The sequence below is a fragment of the Thunnus thynnus genome, chromosome 14, assembly GCF_963924715.1.
Source record: "Thunnus thynnus chromosome 14, fThuThy2.1, whole genome shotgun sequence".
Taxonomy (NCBI): Eukaryota; Metazoa; Chordata; class Actinopteri; order Scombriformes; family Scombridae; genus Thunnus; species Thunnus thynnus.
In genome coordinates this window covers 8,076,866-8,101,884 of record NC_089530.1, presented here as the reverse complement: position 1 = coordinate 8,101,884, position 25,019 = coordinate 8,076,866, and the positions used below count along the sequence as shown (strand labels likewise).

The following is a 25,019-nucleotide window of genomic DNA, read 5'->3' as shown; positions in this document are numbered from 1 at the left end:
CACTTTATTACATTTTGTGTGCATGAAAAGTTCTATACAAATAAAGCCTGATTGATTCAAGTCTGATTGTTACAATGATTAAACAACAATAGGATATTGTTTGTTTATTTTATTTTGTTTTATATTAATATTTTGCCTATTATTAATAATTCTACAACTTACTTAGCAGACATTGAATTTAGAGAGCCTACGGGGAAAATGTGTGATAAATTAAATTAAAAGTCAGGGACAATGCAAAAAGCATAATAAAGTGAATTTAAAAAACACGAAACAAAACATAGAAAATAATAAGCCTATGTAACTCTTCTGATATGTGTAGTGCATCTCACATGATGATTAGCAGCGGGATAGAATAGTACAGATAAAGTAATATTTCCAAATATTAGATACAAATATATGTTTACACAATCCTCAGTGATGATTAGAAGGATTAACAGGCATGCATCTTATCAGACCAAACATTAACGATCTCCCTAAATGATCCCATATCGTGATTTTGACACGTATATGATTGATGTTGATGTCGATGCCATAGCTTTCTTTACAGCCTTCCTTGCTGAAACATCTTTTTCAATAGTCCCTAACAGAGGTTGTTAAAGTCTATCTAACATCTGTAACCACTTGTCTTTCTGTGCTGTGAGAACTTGTAACTCCTTGGAAGCACCGTTTGGTGGCGTTATAGTTGCAAGGTGCCGCTCTCTCCACTAACAAGGAAAGCTCAGATGACTTGTCAAATCGATGCCAAGAAGAGCACCACCAAACTTCACATTTATCATGTCCCTTTTATTCCACCGACATCTATATTGACTGTAAGAGTATTACCATTACTCAAATAGGGGCCTAAGTATAGCGTTCTCTACTTTCTCCCCTTGCGTGCGATATACTGTAGTATTTAATTTTCCTCTCAGAAACTAACAACTAGATAATGTCCTTTCCTTGTCTGTGTATTGTATTATGTCAGTCTATTTATAAAGCACGTTTAAAACATATGTTGACCAAAGTGGTGTACAGACATGACAATTACAATGAGATGTCTGGGCAGTATGAGAGTTTGAGCGCAGACTGCGTTTATTCTTCCTTCTGACCCTCCCAGCAGACAGTAGCCTGTCTGAACCCCTCCTTTCTCTGCCGAACGAGTCTCATAACAAGGTCTTCTGGAAAAAAGGGGATTACTTGTTGTCTTTTGAGGGAGAAGGAAAGGGGAACAAAAGTTAAAGACAAGAATACCTGACGTGTTTGCCTCAGCTACCAGCAGCAGACGGAGTCGCTCAAACGTACACCTACCTACCTACCTACCAGCGAGGGAACTGCCTGCATCCGATAAGGGATATAGTCCTCAAGTGTGGTGGGAGGGGGTGTGGAGAAAAGAAGTCGAATTGGAGAGAGGGAGAAGAGACACCGAGGGAGGGGAAAAGGTCAGGGACACGGGGGGTTTATCGCACTGCCAGAAATAAGGAGAGTGTCTACACAAACGGTTTGGCAGACGAAACCAAGGAGACGAAGTGAAATAAACCAGCACCCTGTTCTCCACCACTGAGATTTTTTTCGGAAGGACTACTTTGGATTTTTAAACATTTTCGAAGTCTTCCAGAGACACTGTTTGTGCTTTGGTGAAATACAGGCAACTCAGACTGAATTTTGGACCGTGCGTAATTTGGAGAGTTTATTGCCACGCTGCGTCAGGATGCGCGTCTGTCCGCTGCTGGTCTTCATCTGTCTGCTGAGCGCTGGACGCGCTCAAAAGTACTCCGCTCTCACGGTAGGAATGGCCACATACTCCCCACAACACTTATCGCTCACATCCACTCTGTAAAAGATAGTTTTAAAAGCCAAATATTTCCTTGTGCATTTCATGCGTAATGTTTGGAAACACCAAGAGGAATACACACTGGCAATTTTTTTACAACAAAAATGCAGCCCTGAAACACTGACTTTTTAAAGTTAGTGTGTAAGTTCATAAAACTGGCATTCGTCGTCCTTTTTGAGCGTTTGTGTTGTGAGCTTTCCGTCTAACAATCATAGGCTTATATTGAAAACAACCAATAAACACAGAGATTTTATTGCATTGTGGCCAAGGCTGACGATATGATGTGTATATGCAGTCTCTCTCCAAAAGAAGACGTTTTCACTGTTTACTGTTATGTTCATATTTGGTGGAAATTCAGGCTCAATTTAGGATTGAAAATAAAACTCAGCAGGCTATTAACTTGAGAAGTCTGTGTTCTCCCCTGAGCTTTATGAACTCAATGTCCCTTTGTTGCAGGGTCTCTGTACAGTATGTCTGAGATGGCAGAGCTGTTGGCTTGTGTGTAAGGAGCTGACTGGTCTGTTAGCTGCAACACTGGGCACCAACAAGTGGGTTGCTTTTAGTGCCTCTACCTGCCTGTGTCCCTCTCTGTCTCTGTTCACTCTCGTTGTTTCAGTGGCTCTGTGGGGTCTACGCTGCCAGTGTCAGCAGGTCTACTGCACCAAAGCACATGGCATTGTTTACAGCAGCAGAACAGAGCATACTGTCCATTTTTTACCTAAATTGCAGGAGAAAGTGCAGCTTTACAGGCAGAGGAGGTTAATTTCATGGCCATGATCAAGTGCAGGTATAGTGCTAAAGGAGGAATAATAGACAGCAGAATGTGCACTGTCAGAGGTTTCCCCCCTTGATTTAGAGGTTGATGTGACAGCCGCCTCCCCCAGCACCATTATTTATCGTCCGGGTGAAGATGCTTTAATATCCAGTTGGAAACAAATGGCCGTGAGTTGTTAACCTGCAGGTGAAGGGTCGGATATCCTTTCTCCCTGACGGCACTACGGAGTTGTGGAATGTGGGATGAAGTGTTGCACTGAGCAGATGCTCCCCTGATACACACATTCACACACACAGAGTATCTTTACAGCAATGAGAACAAATAATATGAGTGTTTCCTGAGATGTCATGGGTGATAATATTTACCCAACAATTAATGAAAAGGGCACACAGATGCAGCAGTGTGTGTGTGTGTAGTGTATTTGGATATGACAGCATCCACCAGGCTCTGGACATGACTGTACTGCGGTTCATTAGACCTCCTTTATTGGAATAGCAGATGGAGCACTGGACTTGTACTTCTACAGGACTTTATGAGTGATTACTGGCTTATTGTTTGAGTGACACAGGAGAGGTTATAGCTGGTTTCAAGAAAATGTCTCCATGTGATATTTTGTGCATATTTGAGGTCGAACAGGCAGTTAAATATATGGGATATTTGCCCAGGGTATTCATGAGCCTGAATTTTTTCCATGGTTTGTGGAAGTATGAAATAGTGTGTGAAAAGATGAGGGTGCACAGAACATTGGCTGCCTCTTTGTCAAAACATATGGGCTCCATTGCCCCCCGTGCTTTCATAATTGTGCACCTGCCCAGAGAGACTTTTTTATTGTCACATGACTACTAGTGGCCTTTCACACCATATCTCTTTCTTTTTAACATCTTTCACAGCAATTAAATGCCTTTTCCTTTGATTGAGTTAGTAGCCTGGTTAAAGGCTGTCACTTTCTTCCCTTTCCACCATGCAGGAAACTAATGATCCCCTTTGCATCCTAGCGTCCACGCAGGAAACTCCCGCCAAGGCCATTTAACACGTTTGTCTCAGCTCTCAGCTGGGGCCCCCATTGACCCTGCGGGGCCGTGGTGTGAGGGGCCTCTCGGGGTGCTGGAAGCAGGGGCCTCCCAGCCCAGAAGGCCCTTATCAGCCTACAATGTGCTCTCTGCTGGAGGCTCGCCTCCTTCGTACTCCATTCAATCCCACAATGCCGCAGAGCCAGGGGGAGGTAATAGGATTTGATTTGTATGCTGGTTGGTCTTGGAAAAAAAAATTTCCCTTACACTCCGCCTGTCTCGCCTCTCTCGCCTGTCTCTTGTTCATTTGCCAACCTCTTGTATTATTTGAGCAGATGCAAAAAGCATCTTCCAAGAGAGATCATGTGAAGAAAAAAAAAAGAAATCATGGAAGGAAAGAGAGGAAAGAGAAAGAAAAACTGAGAAAGTGAGATACAGCTGTCTGGAAGTAGGCAAGAAAATTATGTGAGCAATAAATGGATATGAGTCACAATATGTGTTCTGTCTTGTATGAGACTCCTTTTATGATAAATTAGGATGGGAGCTTGTGCTGCTTGTAGCCAAGGCGATCCATCACTCTCTGCTGTGTTGCTGTGCATGGCGAGGGTGCCGGCTTGCAGAGGCGGGAATGAGACATCAGGGGAGTGTCAGAGCTCTGCCTCGGCCTTGCCCATCCATCACCACAGGCCAAACGCACAGAGATCTGCAGCAGACAGCTAACTACCATTAGGAGTACACAGGAGGAAGAGGTCCTCAACACACCATTAGTCTCCGAAACTTCCTTCTCTCACTGGCTTTCACATCTTATTTTATCTTGTTCTTCAGTGGGGCCAACTGCAACTGAAATAAACACTTGGATGTCTGATAGTGAATCTGGGTGGTTGATTTCATGGGTGGCTGATTTCATGGCTAACTGTGTTCTCCATGCTGAGTTCTTGGAGCTTTATCGTAAAACTTGCAGGCACTTGGCGCTCTGCTGTGTGGTATACAGTGGACATCTAGCAGGATGCTGAGCTGCTGAATGAATCTGTTTGGGTTGTCAGTCTGCTGGCTGGCAGGGGCTGATGCTGATAATACTGGTGTGGTGTGGACACTGGGGTGGCCAGTGTGGGTTGTGGCGAGGCTGACAGCCCACCACCGAAGCATGGCTGGACGCACTCAGACATTATCGGAGAGGTTACTAACTGTTGTGTGGCCATAGTCTGCGCAGAAACCGTCTTCATGAAACAGCCTGTCATGTCTGCTGGACTTTAAGTGAAGGGGTGAGCTGTGAAAGACTGAGCGGAGGGTGAGAGGAGGTCACCGCTTCAGACGGACGTCCTAGGTGGCGTGGGGAGGACAGAAAGAGAGGGAACGGGGGTACCGACGGGAGACTGTCAGTTAAATGTAGTGATGCAAACGATCCAAGAAACTCAGAGACATTAACAAGAAGGGGAAGGGGGATGTTTGACCACCAGTTCAACCAAAGAAATAAGCAGCAGGGGAAAGAGAACGAGAATATCCTAATCTATTCATATAGTATAATAGTTGTTCATTGTTCCATTAAATAACAGGTGCCTTGTTGATGAGGGCCAACGTGGCTTCTGATTGTAACCATTTGAGAAAATTAATAAAGTCTACCAACCAACCCCTCTCAAATAAAGTCATATTCTCCAAAGTGGCAACTCTTCTTTAAAAGAAAGCTTCCTTTAGCAAACTTAAAATGGAAAAGCATCCTAATTGTATATAAACAGCATAAGTGTAAAAAAAGTAAAACCCAAAAACTGACTGCCTTTCATAAGAGAATGCAGAAATTAGAGAAAAATCAAAAAATATACAGCACAAATCATCTTAAGACCCCTCAGGTTTCTCCTCCCTGAGGCTGGGAATCACAGCTGAAGACTACTGTGCTGAAAGTCTTGGCTTTCCTGAATTAAAGACAATACTTCAACTCCTGGAAACAGGCAACATTCACTCATATGCAGTTATTCCTAAAGGAAAGCACTCTCCATATTTCTGTCTAGAAGGATGAAGGATGAGCTTTGAGACTTGGACACACGCTGTTCTTATGAAGCAAACAGCTCTCCCACTTTGCGACGTCAGGATTCATTTTGCCTTCTCTTCATAACAACACATCATTTTTAAAAGCCAGAGAAGAAAGGGCTTGTAAAAAAAAAAATTTGGAGAAGTTTTTGAAAAATTTCATTCAATCCAAAAGACTCATCTTCCCTCCCTTGCGGCTCCTCTTCCGATGTGTTTGAACGGGCCTCTCCTCTCTGATCCCCCCTGGGAAGATTTATGAGCAGGGTTGACAGAATGGGCCGTATCTCCCCCCTCTGGCCCAGGGCGACGTTGCCTTCCCTGCCAACCCTCTTCCAGGTGCACCGTGGCCCAGGCAGCCCTGCAGCCCTGCTCGTCTGAAGGCGGGGGGTTGCCATCAAACCTCATCTCTCACTTCATTTGTAAGATGTCAGACACAACAAATTTCTTTTATTGCTGATCATCCCACCCTCTTCATGGATGTGTGTCTTTTCTTCTTGCTCTGTATCTTGCCATGCCCTTTCTTTTGAAAGAACAGATTTATATGGCTTACCTTTAAGTAATGGCTTTGCCTCTCTGCTTTGTGCCTAAGATTGATTAGTATGTGTGAGAAGAGAGAGAAAGTTTCTATCTGTGTGTGTGTGTGTGTGTGTCTGCTGAGAATAGTTGACAGAACAGGCATTCAAACAGATTTTGGACATTCGTGCATCCACTAAAAACTGAACAAAAACATCACAAAACAAAAGAGCAAAACTGAATGAAAAATTCAGCCTCATACGTGCAAATATTTTCATTATAAGAGAAGACAAAAAGGCTTCAGAGTGGTGTTTATCTATGGATATGAGTGGCTGAAAACAGCACCTGCATCAGCATGGGTATATTAGCTTGTTTTTTTCCACTCAACCCAGGTCATTATTCCACCCAACTGAATGAATCACGCAAACTTTATGAAAACCCAAAACTCACACTGTAGCAGCACAAAGCTGCCTGACATCTAGTTTATCTTTTCATTCATTGTAGCAGTCACAGCTTGTTGCCACCCCCCTCACCGCTGCCGTGCCCCATTGTGTGGCCTGGCGAGGGGGTTTCATACTACGGTGGCAGATACAATGGTGGCATTGACACAGGTGATCCGATGCGTTCAGCCAGGAGTCTGCGTTGTCTTGTTTCTCCTTTCATGGTTGAGTAAAACATCCTCAGGAGTGATTCCAGGTGAATACTTATGCAGGTGTTGGCACAGACAAAGAAGCAAGGAAGCATCAGTCAAATCTTCTCCTGCCCTTTAGACAAAGACAAAGCAGGGCTGCTCCCAGACAGGCTTATAATGAAACTGTTTCTTCTTTGTGTGTTTATCAGTGTTTTGTAGTGTATTTATGAAAGGATGTGGCTCATGCTCATGAACCACCGATAGAAGTTTTGAAACAAAATTAACAATTTGTATGGCTTGGCAATGGACACTCATCCTCAGACTTATTGGTGTAAAAGCCTGTTTTTACAATCTCCAACCCCTAAACATCATAAATCCCTCCAGATTTACACCTGTTGTTGTGGCAATTAAACTCGTTTGATGCAGAGCTCCTTGATTTTGAGAAATGACTCATTTAGCAAATGTTTTCTCTCCTTATCTCTTACTTTCTCACTTCTGCAGTTCCTGCGGGTGGATCAGGATAAGGAGTGCAACATGGAATGCAGCGCAACTACTCGCAAACCGCTGTGTGCCTCTGATGGCAGGACCTTCACATCTCGCTGCGAGTTCCTCCGAGCCAAGTGCCGCGACCCCCAGCTGGAGGTCATCCGAGGGCCATGCAAAGGTCAGGTCATGAGTCACGCTTCAGCGCCGCCTGACGCTCTCAAACGCGCAGAGGGGGTCACAGTAGAAACTCCTGGGTTAAATTCATTTCAGCATAATTGATTCTTTGAGTGCTGGGAGGACGAGTGGGGTTGACACGGTGAGAGTGGGTGGAGGGGTTGGGTGGGGGGGGTGCTGCTGTCTGCTGGCTGCAGTGATAAAGGAAATGTACGTTAAGTGGTCATAATACACACTTCCTCTTTTCAGTTGAAATTATTTTTGTTTACTCATAGATTTCATGCTTTGTATCAACATACGTACATGACATACATATAGAATAGCCTCATGGGACAACCAACAACTTTCTTATTGATATGAAATGGCTCACGCTCTCTGAAATCAGATACATTATGCAGAGGCGAGACCATTGGAATGAAATATCTTGACAAGAATTAATGATCTCATTTTCATCATACTAGATGTAAAGCGGTACATATTTGACCGATGGAGGACTGGAGATGAAAAGCAAAAGGGGAAGGAGAGCCAGTGGGGTCAGGCAACTCACAGACTCCCTCATTGTTACTCAGTGTTAGAAGGAAGAACCCACACACCCCAATGCCACGGCCCCGAATACCCGCCCCACTCACTAACTCTGTACTGCCAGTTCATCGCTGTACAGACTGGGGACAATGCCTCATTCTTACACATTACAATATTAGATCACTAATGCAGAGAGCGTGAGCGACAGGGTTTGCTTAAAAAGAAGTCTCGTATGATGGAAAAGCATTCCACAATTTTATGCCCGTGTTGGGTCTCTATGGCAACGTCTCTAAGCGGACATCTGGATGTGGCGGACAGCGCCGGGACACAGAATAGAGGATTCCAGCTAGGAAGCTGAAAGGGACAAGAGTCCATGAAAGTCGTATTGTATGCGTCAATAACATCGGGTCTATAAGAGCTCGGACCCCCCTCTGCTCCTGGATAGCCGGGGTGAAAGACACAGCAGCAGCAGCCGAGTCAGCAGCAGAAATAAACCAGAGGGCTGGTCTGGCCTAAAAGCACAGAGATGGGATTGTGTTTAAGGATGGTGAGACTGGCACCACATTTGTTTTCTATCACTGTGTGCATATGATTCAAGTGTCCTGTCATTTTTTCCAGTCAGCTTTTTGGTCGGAACCCCCTGGAGAACGACGATGGTTTTGGGTTTTTCCAATGGAGCTAACTTTAGAGCTCCTGAACTTGCTGTTTTCCTCCATCCGGAACATCCAACATCTTGCCCCCTCTCCCCACTAGTGACAGTGACACAGACACACACACACACACACACATGCATACACTCTAGACAGAGAGAAACCAGTGCACATTCTCCCGCATGTGTCTAGTCTAATGGACAATCCACTGTAAGGCATGCCAGCAGCCTCCTGACCAAAAGTGGTGGACGTTTTTAAGCTTAGCATGAGTCATTGTTTTAATGTGATTTGAACCTGCAAGTCAGACGGGCACTGCGTGGCAGCTAATGTGTCACACCAACTTACCATCGAACCCATCGCTGAGAGTTTGCACAGCTGGCGCTGTTGGTCAGGTTGGATGAAGCAGCTGTGGAATGACAAGATGATCCATGTCTCTGACGGACAGATGTGAAAAGACTTGAGGTGCACACTGGTGAAAAGTTGCTGACCCACATTTATATCGACAAACACTTAGAGGATAGTTCAGGCTGAACTGAGGAGACAGTCGAGGTTTAGGAGGAGAGAGAGGCAGACCGAGAGACATTAAGGAAGGGTCAGGTTTTCCCTGTGCATCAGCCCTTTTCTTGGGTGCCTGGAATGTTCTACAGGAGCAGCACGAGCTGCCTCACTCAGTAATGGCTTTACCACCAGGCACAGTGCAAGCCTGCCTGATGTGCTCCTAATAAGACCGGGGGTGTTGGTTCTATTCCCAGCCACACAAGTATCTGCCGCTTCCGAAATGTCTTGAATTGTTTCCCCTCCGTCTCCCTCTCTCCCTGCATTTTGCTTTCATTCCTCATCATCCATGAGATTCAACATCTTCCACTGACTTTCTGAGTGCATCGGTTTTGTATTTGTGCACCATAAGAAAATAGTTGAGCTGTGGGTTGAATCATGGATTTCTCTGATGTGTAGTGACTCTGGTGATTTGTGGTGCTCCTCAGATACATCCAGATGTGTAGCAGAGAAGAAGTACACAGAGCAGCAGGCCAAGAAGCTCTTCCCTCAGGTCTTTGTGCCTGTGTGCAACCCTGATGGCACATATAGCGAGGTAACAAAAAAACACAACATAAATAATTATCTCTGTTTTAAATATGAAGGAGGTTTGGAAAAGATTCATTCAGTCACACAAAGAATTTCCACTTTTTACTCCTTCCTGAAATGATCTGTTGATGAGTTTTGACACTGTCTCTTCACATTTCATTCTCACAGATGCCAAATTTGGTTTATCTTGTGCTAACTTGTTTTTTTTACATATTGTGTTGCTTAGGTTCAGTGTCACAGCTACACTGGATACTGTTGGTGTGTCAACCCCAATGGCCGACCTATCAGTGGGTCAGCAGTGGCCAATAAAAAACCACGATGCCAAGGTAGGTACAACCCCATCAACCTTTCTTATAACGAGCCGCTGTCAGTAATTATACTCTCGTGTAATGAGCCCAACATTTAAAATGACTTATTTGTACTAGAATGTGGTTTGTGTAATTTTGTGAGGCAATGATGATAAATCGAATTCAAGCATGACATTCCATGTTTGTGGGGGGTGTAATCTTCAGCCCTGTGGAACAGTGGTCAGTGCTGGACCGACAGCCACAAAGTCTGAGGGCCACCCGAGGACGTTGCTCAAGGCATGGGGCTGCGGTGTAAATAAGCCTAGTAGAAAATCCCTGCTGCAGAGTTGAGCAACAAAGTTAAACTGTAAGGAATGTAAGTGTTCTTGGAGGATGGCGTCTGCCAAACAATCAAATAACCAATGCCACATGTCCTCCCTGTGTGTCTCCATGGGGCTGCCTTGGAAGTTGCTGCTGTTTCAATTGGAGAAAGCACCAGAAGTCGCTGTAGTTGTAGTGGCAGTAGTCGTAGTAATGTAACTGCCAGCTCTACTTTAGTAGTTAAAATGTAAATGAAGAAAATGCCATTAAAATGCCTCTCCATCCACATGCATGTGTTAGCCACTGTACATAAATTAATAACATTTGAAAATAAAAAAAGAGAGCAGAGTTTTCCACTGTGGTTCACTTCTTAAGCTTGGCTGCTGTTTGTTCTTGTGCCACAAAATGAGGCTGGATTTTTTTAAGTATGTCAGATGCCAAAGATCTGTAATCTTTTTTCATTGTTGAGGATATTATGAAAAAGTGTGTTGTTTTAATTAATTTCAACTTACTGCTTTTCAGGATCAAAACAAGAAAGACCTACCACAAGAGAGCCAGGAAAAGCAGGTGAGAATTTAATTCACGAAACATTCATTCTTGAAGGCAAATTGTCTCCTTTATATGTATGTATGTTTTTGTGTTTGTCCATGTGTATGTGTGGATCTATCTCAGCATGCATGTATGTGTGTGTGTGTGTGTGTGTGTGTGTGTGTGTGTGTGTGTGTGTGTGTGTGTGTGTGTGTGTGTGTGGTGTGTGTGTGTGTGCGTGTGTGTGTGTGTGTGTGTGTGTGTGTGTGTGTGTGTGTGTATTCCTTTGTATCTCTGTGTCTGTTTGCCTGCATCTGTGTTGGGGATGTGCAGTGTGGGTCGCCTGTTAAGGCTTGCCTCTCTAATATTTTGTCAATTCGACAGAGTGTGAGCAGCCTGAAGGCTCATATAAAAGCTGTCTGTTACTGAGTAACAAGTCTAAGGAGAGAGGCTGCAGTGAGCTTTAATGCACACTGCCAGCAGCTACAGTGTCTATAACTGCCTGTTGTCTTAACCAGGCAGCCAAACAGCCAGGGAGGAGCCAGAATGGAGGAACAATGACTTATCATAAGCTCCTCTTCTCTAACTTTAACACTCTTGGTCATTTCTTTTTCAGCTACAGTGTCATAACATACAAGGAAATGTTCTCACTTTATCCTCCACCCTACTTTCATCAATATCTACATCAATATCTTCCCTTTTCCAGATATAGAACCACTCAGTTCCCTCCAGCTCCACTCCAGATACTGTATATCTTGCCCTCATCTTTTAAGAGATGATTCATTTAACTGATGTGATTTGAATGCGCAGAAAGTCAAAGTGTAATTTGGGTGGTTTCTGATCGATTCCTTATGTGATTATGCGTGTGCATGTGTGTGTGTGTGTGTGTTTGCGTGTGTGAGAGAGAGAGAAAGTGCACATGCATCCACTTGTATTTGTCACATAGGTTATTCCTGTCATTGTGACATTAACGTCTGTGCCTCTCTCTCTCTGTAAACAGTCTTGGGTATAGTGTCTGTCTGAGCCCAGCCAACTCATTACACATAGATCAAGTGGGAATGCAAAATTTGAGAGAGGAGGAGGGATGGTGGGAGAGGAAAAGAGGGAAAGAGGGAGGAAAAGAGGTGGAAGGGGGGGTGGGGGGGTTTGTGGTTCAATCTGAACTGGTTGGATAAACATGGTGGTGAAAAGCAGAATAAACTTTAGATTTGTTGTGTGCCAGCACTGAAAATAGCAGTGATTGCATCAATATTTTGATTCAACAGAAGACCATCAGTACATAAGCATTCCATGGTGACCATTGCTGCACTTTTATTATCAAGACATTTGGTACAGTTAAACTCCAAATGCTTTACCATAAACCCATTTCTGGTGCTTGACTTGACAAATTTATTCACATGCTGGAATCATATGCAGCTGACGACTGACAAACAGCAGTAAAACTAGTGCCGTATGACCACAAATAGCGCAGGGGTTTCCTGGCAGATGCTAAAAGAGGTGTTACAGTCATGTAAAAGGCCGCAAAGTAAAGCTAGGTCATTAGTGGTTTATCGTAAATCCGAATCATAAATACACTTTTTGAAATGGCATTTCCATCCGTTAAGTGAGCAGGGTAATAACATGTCTACCTAAGTCAGTCACACTGACTGTATGTATTTTTATCCACCAAGCATGCCTGAGAAGATGAATGCCTGGCGTAACAAACTTGCATTTAATGTAAAATCCTGATTTTGCAATGGAGAATTCTTGCTGAAGAAAAGAAGTTTAAGTTTAATCCCTGTTTGTGGAGCCACCCATTCGATATGCCCTGACTCATGCATTAACAGAGCTTTGCTTTGAGCAGAATGAGTGACCCACACTGAGGTTAACCACACCTACGGCCGTGGTTTCACCCTAAGCGGCTCAAAACCTCCATCCCCCTCTCCCCCCCTACCGCAAATCAAACAAACAAACAGAGGCCAAACAAACACTGAGCTGGATTCTCCCACCATTAATTGGTTCGTCTCAGACTTGGCTACTTCATTCTTCATCCCTTGTGTCTCTCCCACCTTCACACAGCTCTTATATGCAGGCAATGGAAGGATGGAGAAGAACATCAAGGACAACTGGTCCTCATCCACTCTTCATTCATTCTAACTGACCTCAATCTGTCCTCCATAGCATAATGATCTCCCTTGTTGCATGAAGTCAAACCATGGGAATATATGACCACTACTTGTTTTCCTCCTCCTCTCTCCTCTTACTAAGTCACCTCTTTCACCTTCCAACACTCCTCTCTTTCTCTTTCTCTTTTTCTTTTACTTCTATTTCTATCCTTCTTGGCCGGGCAACGTGCAAATCTCATATAGTTAAGTGTTTTCTCATCTAGCTTACTCTCGTAATTGTAGTCTCCTTGCAAATATTCTCCATTCTAAATGCAGATGAGACTGGCCTAGTGGTGGATCCACAGCCTGCTGTAGATGAAGAAGGTGAGCTTTTATGCATCACACTGTGAGTAAGAACAATGTTTGATACTGAGCCTGTGTTTACTGAGAAACCACTGACTCAAAAACACAGCCCCAAAACATCCTTAAAAGGCCATCAGTGCCTGCACATGAAGCAGTTACAGCATGAAGCTTCAAAAAAGGACATTCATTGAGATGTGATAACATTAAGATGTGCAAGGTTCAATGTAAATATAGATAAGAACTTTTTATTTTTCTATGCTGTTGATGTTAAAGTGATATTTAAGAACAGGATATTAGTACATGCTAAAACATAGTCATGCCAGCACACTTCAGTGATGACACACTTTTTCATTCAAGTGAATGAGGAGTCACAAAATCTTGCTTTTTCATGTATGAGGTAAGAAAGGGGATATTTTAAAATAAATTGCAAGACTTCTTGGACTCATTCACTTCTTTTAAACTCCAAATGGCAGAGAAAACAACTTCCTACATTTCAAATTTAATAAAGATAATCCATCACTGTGAGTGGGAAACAGATAATCACATTTTGTGAAGTTGCCATTGAGCACTTATCTCATCTTTTTATATTTTAATGGAAGAATCATTTCATCTTAATGTGAACATTTGAAGACATGAAAAGATTTATAGTCATAGATCATAGTTTACCTACTCTCTTTTTGCCTCTTTATTTCTGGTTGTAGCTAGCGTATTCAGTTTACTTCCCACATCCACTCCAGCAATTTGTGATTCGATAACCTTGATGTGCGTTTTACAGTCTGTGAGGTTTGGAACTACCAGGTTTGGCTCAGATGATATACAAGTGTGTTTTCGATTGAAGCTAATAAAGCTGTCTTGGTGATTTCTTTCAGACATCATTTCCCAGTACCCCACTTTGTGGACGGAGCAGGTTCGCAGCCGACAGAACAATAGAACCAGAGCACCATGTGAGTTTCAAAGACCACTTTTTCTTTAATGACAGCGACCTCAACTCAAAGCACGTTCTGTGTTTTTCCTACTTGTGTAAGCAATCATGGTTTGAGGCTGTTCCTGTCTTTTAAGGACAGATGGTGGGTTGTGAAACCAATACATCTTGGTGTTGGAGTGCGTCAGGCTTTGAGGATCTGCTTCTCTGTGGTTCTTCGAGTTGCAGCGTATCTGTAATTATCAGCACATGGCACAAACACAGGATCTCCTATTCTTCTGGCTGGTCCATCCTGTTCTCCTTTTACACACATGCATGTTTATCTTACCACACAGATCAGTTACCTCTGTGTGCTTTTGGGAAATATGTTGCTTTCTGCATAAGAAAAATGTTATTTTGAGGCCAGCCTAGAGATGAGAACCCTGTGTGCATGTGTGCATTTGTGTGTGAATTCCATTATCATAATTTACAACCAATAAAAAAACCCCGAGAAATGCAGCATTGATGGTTTTGATTACCATGTGCTCTTTGGGGTATTGGGGTGAAATAAAAACACCCACCCCAACAAAGAGAGCCCATACGGAGGAGCTGGAGCGAAGAGAGTCGCTTGAGAAAGCGGGGAGGCATTTCATTTGGTCTCTTTTGTGTGGGTAAAGATCTCTAATGAAAATAAACAAAGAAAAGGGATATCCATAATCCCGCAATAGCTTCCGAGCCTTGAGGCGAGCAACAAAAAAAGGAGAGATTGGTGATGAAAGCCCTCGTGGCCAGAAGAGCTCTGCTTCAATCCCTGAGTTTAATGCTTAAAATCTCTGTTGGAGAGCTGCATGGCAGAGAAAGAGGCTGCTGCACAGAAAAAGTCTGATTAGATCCTGCTGAGGCGCCGCAAAAGCCCATCTTTCTCCCATCAAGACCATCGTATTTTCTGTACATATGGATAAAGGAAAGGATCATGAAACATTGCATTTTTCCCTGGGAATTTTGTACATGTAAACATATAGATCCCTGGTACTTTACAGTACCCTGCAGTAGTGTGTCAGTGTGTGTGGGTGTGTGAAGGCGAAGGCCCGACTGACCACTGTTCTGCCTTTGTCTTGTCTGTTTCTCTCTCTGTCACACACATCCACAGAGGGCAGTTGAGTGTCCAAATATTTACCTTACTTGGAGCATGGGAGCTGTACTTAGTCATTAGCCCGTTAATGTCCGTAAACAGTGCCACGGGGGGCTGATATAGAAGTCTACACACACTGTCTCTGAGCACTCATCCTCCACCCCTTTGTCTTCTCCAGCGCTTCAACCTCCTTCTCTGCCTCTTCAGAGATTCAGCAGCAACAGTTGGAGTGTAAAGAGACAGCAGTGCATGCGTTTGGGAAAAAGAAATTAATTCAAACATGCTCTATGTTGTATAAATCCAAATTGTGTTAGCCAGATGTGGTTTAAACTTTAAACAAACCCTTTTGTTCATGAGTGTGTGTCTGGGTACATGTGTTTGCCAAGTCACACAACCACAAGTGAGAGACCACAGACTATCCACTGACACCGCCGCTGATTCCTTTATAACCTCTGACCTCGCTTTCCAGCCTCATCATGTGACCAGGAACAGCAGTCTGCCCAGGAAGAGGCAAGGCAGCACAAGAACGACGCTGTATTCGTGCCTGACTGCGCCCAAGGAGGGCTGTACAAGCCGGTCCAGTGCCACCCCTCCACCGGCTACTGCTGGTGTGTACTAGTGGACACTGGACGGCCCATACCTGGCACCTCCACCAGGTAGGAGAGACCACATCAATCCCAAACTCCCCTCTACAGCACACTCTATGGCTATTTTGGGGGCTTATCTTTTGTACTTTCACCTTAATTTACAAAGATTCCTGGTATTTATTGCTCCGTGGCAAACCATCCAGACGGTTGTTACACAAAGCCGTTAAGTGATCATTAGCCACCCTTACTCAGCAGATTGGCCAGTAAATAGAGAGACTGTCCTTCAACTGGATGACCCAGCTTCAAGCTCTTTGTTGGCAAGTGCTTTATCTACTGCACTAAAATGTCCTAGAACAACATTGAGCATTATTTTTGCCCTCAGTCTGAAATTCTGCAAGTCTGCAATCATGCAAACTTTGTAGGAGACTGTCTATTTGGAAGAAAATGTTAGAAATAAAGCGACATTCAGACAACAAAAAGAAGATTCTCTATTTCAGGCTCACAAAAGGCTTGAGTCTGACATAAACAGGCAGACAGACATCTCCATTTTCTGATGAGACAGAGTGACTCAGTTAGTCTGGTGAGGGGCAGGTCAGAGGTCAGTCAGGCTGGCAGAGCAGGGCACTGGTACACTTATATTGAGCAGCGAGGCTGGGTATCAGATTAACAAGGCTCCAGGCAGAGTGCCAGACAGCACATTAGCACACATATGGAAGCGTGGATTTTCCCCCTTCTCTCCCCTTGTCCCTCGCCAGCTTTTGGCCCAGTCGCACAGCAGCAATCGGGGCTCCGCCGACTCTCCAAGGGAGGCCGTGAAAGCTTCCTTGTGTCCCACGCTCCCTGTCTGGTTCTCTCCCTCTATCTCTCTCTTTCTCACCATCCCTCCCCCTCTCTGTCCTCATAACAGTCCCAAATCCTTCTCCTCTTTTTGGATGTGTTTCACAGCCTCTGGTTTGCCACAAACAATTATTTGAATCCCTGAGATTTAGCTGTACAGGGGTAATTGGAAAACATTGGATTCATCTCTGATTTTACAACGAGGACAGCTTTACTGTTATAAACAACTCCTTTGACCCATTTCACTTTGAGTGAAATGGCATTTGCTCAAATGACGTATTCTCTATCACAGGTATGAGCAGCCAAAGTGTGACGGCAATGCCAGGGCCCACCCAACAAAACCTAAGGACCATTATAGAAGCAGACATCTCCAAGGTAAGTCTCCAAAGACTGGCCTCAGTCTCTGTTTTTCCTCTCTGTTCAGACCACATGGTGAAGTTCTTCAGCAGCCGGCCTCCAACTGCTGCCGCTCTTCCAAGGTTGTGATAACAGCATGAGTGTGTGTGTGTTTATTGACATCATTAGCACTGTTGGTCAAGGAAACGCTTGATAAAGGCTTGATGATTGCCAGATACTGCCCCTCGCTGGTCAATAAGCCACGAGACAGAGACGGATCATGGGGGGGATTAATCTTCAACTGACATGGAGAGATGGAGGATAGTGGGATGATAGCACGGAGGAGAAACAGCAGGGAGGAGAGGTGGAGATAATGGATAATAGGATGCCAGAGCCAGGTAGTGATAGATGGCTTGACAACAGTATAGATAACTAAACTGAAGGTGGTTTAGAGAGTGTGGTCATGGTGGTTGGGTTCATTTATGGTAAGAGTGTTTGCTGTGTTAATTGGCTATTTGCCTGACAGGAATTGACGCTTTGAAGCTGCTGTAATCAATATTTTATTAACTTTGATTTAAATGACTGCGTGTATGTGAAAGGGGTTGCTCGTAATGATTAAACCACAGTAAATTCTTCAGTCTGCAGTTCCCCTTAATCTTATGAAGCTTTTTAGGCTCTTTCAGCTCATTGTTTTGGTTTTACAACCACAACTTTACTGTTTGGATTCACTTTCACTGCTTTAATCAACCTAATTTCCAGATGCTGTAGGCAGCTGTTTTCAGCAAACAGCTAAAAATCCACTGTACTAGACTTTCCCAGCACCAAACAACAGACAGACAAAGTTAGGGACTACATTTTGATATATTTGTGTGGGATTTATAATAACATTTACAGATGGATAATATTGGAGATGGATAAAATTATCATGGGTCACATTAGGTTTGCAGATTTTGAGAATTAATAAAAACAAGTGCCAGAAGGTTGCTTTTACTGCCATGGCTCTCACAGTTGAGAAGGCTTTCATGAATCTTGTTTTCCTAAGTCCTAGATGGACAATCGCAGTGAATGGATTATTTTAGAGTTATGAAATATTACAATGTAATATTGATACCAAGATGTGAAACTAGATATTTGAGTTTTTCCTGTTTTGGCATTTTTTTCTCCATTTATTGGACAGGGGATAGTGAAGAAGGAGAAAGGAAACAAGGGGAAATAGATGGATATGACAACAACGGTCCCTGGCTGGAATTGAACCAAGGACATTGCGGTTCTGTGGCATGCGTAGTAACCATTCAGCTACCAGACGCTCCTGATTTTTCCCTTTTTTATTTCAACAAACAAGTGTTTTCATATCTTCTTTTTGGCAATTTTGTCTTTTATGGAGAGTCAAAAGTTAAGTGCCAGATAGAAAACTTTTATAGAGCTGCTCTCTGATTAAACTTTGACCTACCATGCTGCTTGAATAAAATGTGGATGGATGATCATAATTAACAATTTTGGGTGCTTCATCTGTGTTTTTACATTTTTATATATTGAATAATAAATATAATATAATAATAATATTTAATTTTGTCCCTCAAGACTTGGTTAAATGTCAAAATATAACAAATGACAGGCAAAGCAGAGCAGAGTTATAGCTTTCAGGTGCTGCATACAACCAAATCATAGTTTAAAGCTGAATGATGCTTGGCAAATTCGTCGTCTTTAGCTGTTTTTTTGGTGGTTTGGTAAACATGTTAATAATCCAGCAGCATATGAACAGAGCTGCCACTGTTCCTGTCCCATCCATAACTGTTTATGTAACAGTGTACCGGGCCAGAGCTGTGCTCTATGCTCGCAGGTGCTGCATTTTAGCAGCAGAGCAACACTCTGTCTCTGCTCAGGCATCGTGGACTCTTACTCGTACAGTGTGTATAAAACAGTGGGATAGACAGTCACAGATGAATGCTCCTTAGTCCAACAAGTGTTACTCATCTTTGCCTTCCAGTGGCACTGATGGCATTGCTAGGATGTTGAACAGTAATGATTACTGTCAGCAGAAAGTGTGAGGCAGTGATGGGGTGGAAAACAGTCACAACTATCCCATGAGAAAGACGTCAAGCCCAACCAAACACCTCCTTAACACGTAGCAGTAGGACAGAGAAGAATATACATATTCAGCCATGCAGACACTCACATGAGTACACAGACTTCATTCTAAACTCGTCAAAGGAACCTGCACCGTATCAGTCTCCCATTATAAAATACACAAGGACAGAGTCAAAGAAACTCAGCATCTTGTTTTCTTTATGAGCAATTGCGTCAACGGCTGTAAACCCTGTTACTGTATAAACCAGCGATAATTATAAATGTTGCCTTCACATCGCTGCAGCCCATTTGCTGTTGAAGCGCTGGTGTTGAGAGGTTTATGGGGCGACATGCGAGAAAGGAGCCACTTGCCCTGAAAGAGGCAAGAGAGGAAAGCGGCGCATTTGGCTTGCTTTCTCCCCAGAGACGGATCACGGGATACCATCGGGGCAGGCATTGGGAGCTGCGGCTGTGAGTGCTGACAGGCCTCTGCCCCATGTGGCTCCACAGAAAAACACTGCTTCTTATTGACAGTAACACACACATGTAAACATGCACTTACTGGCCAACTTTTTTACGGCACACGGGCAGCAGATATCTGGAGGTATTTACTTAGAGGTGCAGCTTTTCAACAAGAAACACTCTAATCATTTGAGGCTTTCTCAGCTTGATCCCATCCCGTATCTGTCAAACTCAGGCATTATATATAATTAGAATCATTACTAAATAAGACAGCAGCCGTTTACTGCCACAGCCTTGAACTGAACGGAAAATGTCCAGACAATTTCCTTTGAATGACAGCAGGAACGTATGTGTCCTGCCCCTCAGCTAAACAGTGTCCAGACAGACAGAAGCTGATCTGTCCCTCCCCCACAAGAAACAAACCTCTGCTGCCAAGAGGGAAAGACTGGAGCCTTACCTGATGGCTTCCCATTTGAATGGACAGACATACTCAGATTCCTGTAGCATTACGGAGAGGATGTGTGCTCTCCATGAAAAACACTAACTCTCAAACAAGTCCAACTGCATCCCACAAATCTCTCCTCAGTGAGTAGCCAGATAAAAACACTTTGCCATCTGAAGGTGCAATTGTGTGAGTGTCTAGACTCATTTACCACATGAGGCTCCGCAAGGCACCATTTTGGCCATTAACAGGTGGGTCAGATATTTTACTGGGCTAGGGCCAGAGAGGGCCCACTAAAACTTAAATGCAAGTCTGCTGAGCATGTAAAGAGGACTGCGGAACAGTTTGAACATGTGTATTATTCAACCGTCAACTCAATGCAGGCTGCTAAAGCCCTGCGCTACTTGGGAAAGGTGGAGTGGAGGCTGGGTGCTGGGTGTTTACGCCAATGCTGGTCGCCACCTGTTCGAGAGGTGCAAAGCATGCTATTATCTCCAACACAGGAGAATCTGGCCCCGCAGGCCTGGGCCATAAAAAGAGTAGTAGCAGAACAGCAGAGGGGAGCCGGACTGTGAGAAAGCAGAGAAGAGCCGGGAGAGGAATCCAGGAATCTCTCAGGCCTCCGTAGCCTTCAGCTCTTCCAGAACAACCTTGGCCTCCTCTTAAAACTATATGGCCTAACAGACAATTACTATCATTAGGGTCATTCCACCCCAGTTGTCCCTAATTTTATTTTTTTTTTCCCGTCATTCTGCATGTAATAATGCTTCTCTGTTGATTTTAGTTGGGTACTTCATGATATACTTTACCTTATAGTTTTATGGGTTAATTATATCATTATGTCATCTCTAGCTGACATTTCAAATAGTAATCCCATCACATGCTGGCGATCAGGTGTTGAGTTGTGTCTATTTGTCTGTGGATACCTGCATACCTTCAAATCAGACATCCCTTAGACAAAATCCTAAGTAACAATGTGTCTGTCAAGTCTGCATTTGGTCCACTTGATGACTCAGGTGAGTCTCAGGAGCTGTATGGAGCCTCTTGTCCATACACACAATATTCAGTAAGGTCTTCTGTGCCTCCAGCTGTCAAAACCACTCAGGGGCCTCCTGGATGATTGGCAGGTATCTTCTTCCTCCTCCAGATGAGGGGAGGTCTGACACGTTATGAGAGGGAGTAAAAGACAACTGTGAGAGTCTTGTTTGGGTTTATTTTCTCCTCTGCTGTCTTTATGTGCTGCTCACGTTAAAACTACGCTGCCTTTTACATGACGTCCCTCCCCAGACATTTATTAGGCCACCTATGACGGCAGCATTCCACACTGTTGTAATGCTGTTTACTGGGGGATACTTTTTCGGTGTTTGCTGACATGTACGTGCACTTACTTCCACATGAACTACATAATGCATACTCTCACACACTCATTCAGGTATCTGTGGTTTATTTTCCAGGCTGTCCTGGGGCAAAGAAAACAGAGTTCCTAACAAGTGTTCTTGATGCGCTGTCGACAGACATGGTGCACGCTGTCACAGATCCAGCATCCACTGGAAGGTACGACAATCGGAAATGGATTTGTTCATCTTACAATTTTTCATGTACATCAGTGGGTTCAGTCATTTAGCACAAAGGCACAAAAGTATCCTGCCCTACAGCTGATTTTGGTTGGACTGAACACTAGGGTAGTCATTGGCTTCCACAGCAAGTGATTCGACTCTAGTGATGTGACTTATTCTAGACAGATGGATGAATGGATGGAGGGGTGATTATTAGACAATAACCTGATGAATTTGGCTTATAGGATGGCTGAGCCTGACCCCAACCACACACTGGAGGAGAGGGTTGTCCACTGGTATTTCAGTCAGCTGGATAAAAACTCCAGCGGTGACATCGGAAAGAAGGAGATCAAGCCATTCAAGCGCTTCCTGCGCAAGAAATCCAAGCCCAAGAAGTGTGTGAAGAAGTTTGTGGAGTACTGCGACATCAGCAACGACAAAGCACTGTCTCTGCAGGAGTTGATGGGCTGTTTGGGGGTGACCAAGGAAGAAGGTGAGCTGGAAAACACCATCATGTGTAAATGGATTCTTCTGCACAAAATCAGGCTTCAAGCTTATGATCATTGCAGTCAGAAGGTAAAATTGAACTAGTGCAATCGATTGTTTGCTAAACCTCTCCCCAAAATAGTGATTGTCCAGTCATAGCTTAGCAACTGCTTTGTCAAGAATTTCCCCACATGCCAAAGTAGTGATTTAAAGAGAGAGCATTTAAAGAGTTTGAAGGGTGGTGTCTTTTTTATCACCTTTCCAAAACCACAAATACAAGAGCAAACGTGTATGGAATGGATTTAACAGTAGCCTTGTCTTGTTTTGCATTATTACACAGCACTGAATTAGCATGATATGTGGCCATCAAATACATATTTCAGATCCTTTTGCAGTTTTCTCATTTTTATTCTAGGCAGCTGGAGACATACAAAAAGTCAATATATGGAGTTTTCTGGAGCCAACAGTGATTAGTTAGCTACCGCTAATACAGTCCGCTACCAACAGTAGTCATTTCAGCTGGCAAAACCAACGGTCCCAAGTAAAAATTAGATGCCTGCTTTTGTCTACATCTTATCTGAAGTCAAGGAAACATTGTTTCATTTAAATAAATTAACTTTTAGTTGTAATCTGCTACCATTGTCAATGTGATCTGCACATATCCAGTGCTAGATTGGAAAGCTTGACAAGTGTAGCAACAAGTGAAGGGTCAATAGCACAATGATTTGACATCTGAATTGACTTGCAGTAGTTCCTCATATTATGGTTGTTGAGGTTTACGTCACTTTTTGTCTTGCAGGGGCCAAAACGGGAGAAGGCTTATCTTCCAGTAAACTAGTAAGTGAGTCATTCTACCAAACGGATGCCATTTGGGTCTGCAATGTTGGATGAGGTGCATAAGGCACAAAAAATATGCCAAAGTATGTTTCCAAAGCTTAAAGCTAGAAATTCAATTGTTCTTGTTAACATGATATATGAGAAAATACTATTCTTAAAGAGTAACATACTATTTTTTAATAATTTTTCATTAGTACATGGCCATATTCACATGTCCATATTGACCAACATGACATTTACATCTAAAATATCACCAAATAAATAAATTACTACCGTGTCACAGTAAAACATGTGACGGGGTGGTTCTACTTCCAGTGAATAGGCTAAAATGTCTACTTTGAGGATGAAAGCTCAAGGATGTGTGTTACAAGCTTAGTGTTTCTGATGTAGGCTAATCACTTTATTTTCTGTTAACTTAACCCTGTTTGGTTCCTGCCCCCTATGGAAACCCATTGGTACAGAGATCCTTCATCTCAACTTCTTTTCTTATTTTAATTTATTATCAATAACACTCCATATTTGTGTTCTGTTGTAATAATTTTCTTGCAAGGACCCCAGGAAGACTAGCAGCCATTAAATTGTCAGCTAATGGGGATCCTAATAAAACAATACAACAAACAACAAACACAGACCCCTGTCTCATTTCAATTACTTGCTCATTCTCACTCACTCACTCATTCACTCACTCACTCACTCACTCACTCACTCACTATCTCTTATATTCACTCACTAATTCACCAAATTTTGTCATTTATCTAATGTTGTAGTTTCAAAACATATAGAATAAAAGTTTTAATTATATCCCAATTTCATGCAACCTCTCTTCCCTAACATTAAAGAGTTTTTATTTTCTTATTCTTGACCAAATGTGTTATGAAGTATTTATGTTTAAAGAATAATGTTGCTTATTTCATAACAGATCTGAAAAAAGTTTCTAATGTCAGATGAAGGCTAAAACCAACAGATCATATAGAGAGACAATTTGTCTGTACCACTCCGTCACAGTGAACCACCCTGTCACATCAGTTACCACCCTGTCACGGGTCATTTTGTTAAAAAATGATGGAAAAGGAGTGAAATGCTTCATAAATTAATGTTGAATAACATTCTTGTTTTCTGGACTGATCAAATGATTATAACTTTTATTTGAAATTTTGAAGTGAATTAGTATTTTTTGCAAAAACAATGAGGCTGTTGACATGTTGAATTTGTATTTCAAGATTAAGAATCTAAATATGAAAAATAAGGATTAAATTACATACTTTCTATTGATGGTTTCCAAAAAAGGGACATTTTACTTGCAGGAAAACATTAGATTTTTAAAATTTATTTTGTGTATTATTACTCAACTGGTGTACATATTGTCCGTGACGGGGTCGTATTAATAAGCAATTTATGCCTGAGGTGGAAAAATATGTTTTCTTGGAGTTTGATCTTGATGAAAATTTTAAAAATTGCAAATTGGAAATGGCACCTATTTCATAGAACGACTCAAGTAAGCATTCCTCCCACCCCACCTGATATTAATGGCTGTATCATTAGTGCATATGTCAAACTAATAGCACTTTTATTTCCTCTCCTCAGAATCCCTCGAAGAAGCAAGGCTAAACTAACAACTGAGATTTCCCCTCCCACATGGAGATTCTGCCCTCGCCAATCGGCAATAATGGAAACCATAGTATTTGCACTTTGTACTTTAAAAAAAATGTAAATTCACTTTGTAGAAATAAGGTATTTAAACAGACTGCTGAATCTGTGAATGATGTAGTTAGCTTTTTATGTCCTGACAAACAAAAATTATTTAACACATACAATGTATGTGTCCTTTGTGTGTCTAAAAGGTATACTTTTCAGAGATGTACAAGTTTTCATGTTTGATGTTTCATTTTGTGCCCCTCACCAGGTGTCCTTTTCCTCTCATGTTGATGATGTTAAAGCGAATATATGGATAGTTTGCTACACATTTTGCTCCAATAACTTAGAACATACCATCTCTTACTATAGCATCTCTTCCTGTGCTTTGTACGGCAGTTTGCAAGAATGTTTTAAACATACATCATTAAAACGTCCCACATGTTCACATGTATTCATGTTTATTAGAAATAAAGAACTCTTTTATA

The 25,019-nt window shown here is 42.7% G+C and overlaps 1 protein-coding gene across 2 annotated transcripts; it reads left to right on the top strand.

Moving 5' to 3' along the window:
• Nucleotides 1–1,090: 1,090 nt before the first annotated feature.
• smoc2 (SPARC related modular calcium binding 2) lies at nt 1,091–25,019 on the top strand. Of its 2 annotated transcripts, none has more exons than XM_067609610.1 (13): nt 1,091–1,759; nt 7,260–7,422; nt 9,574–9,680; nt 9,900–9,999; nt 10,804–10,848; nt 13,197–13,277; nt 14,126–14,200; nt 15,759–15,945; nt 17,006–17,088; nt 21,475–21,574; nt 21,822–22,069; nt 22,862–22,899; nt 24,484–25,019. In XM_067609610.1, exons 1-13 carry the CDS (start codon nt 1,685–1,687, stop codon nt 24,505–24,507), a joined length of 1,326 nt encoding a protein of 441 aa, XP_067465711.1. In that variant the 5' UTR covers nt 1,091–1,684; the 3' UTR covers nt 24,508–25,019. The 2 variants fall into 2 exon arrangements, with proteins under 2 accessions (XP_067465711.1, XP_067465712.1); XM_067609611.1 differs by having other exon boundaries at nt 1,093–1,759; nt 13,230–13,277.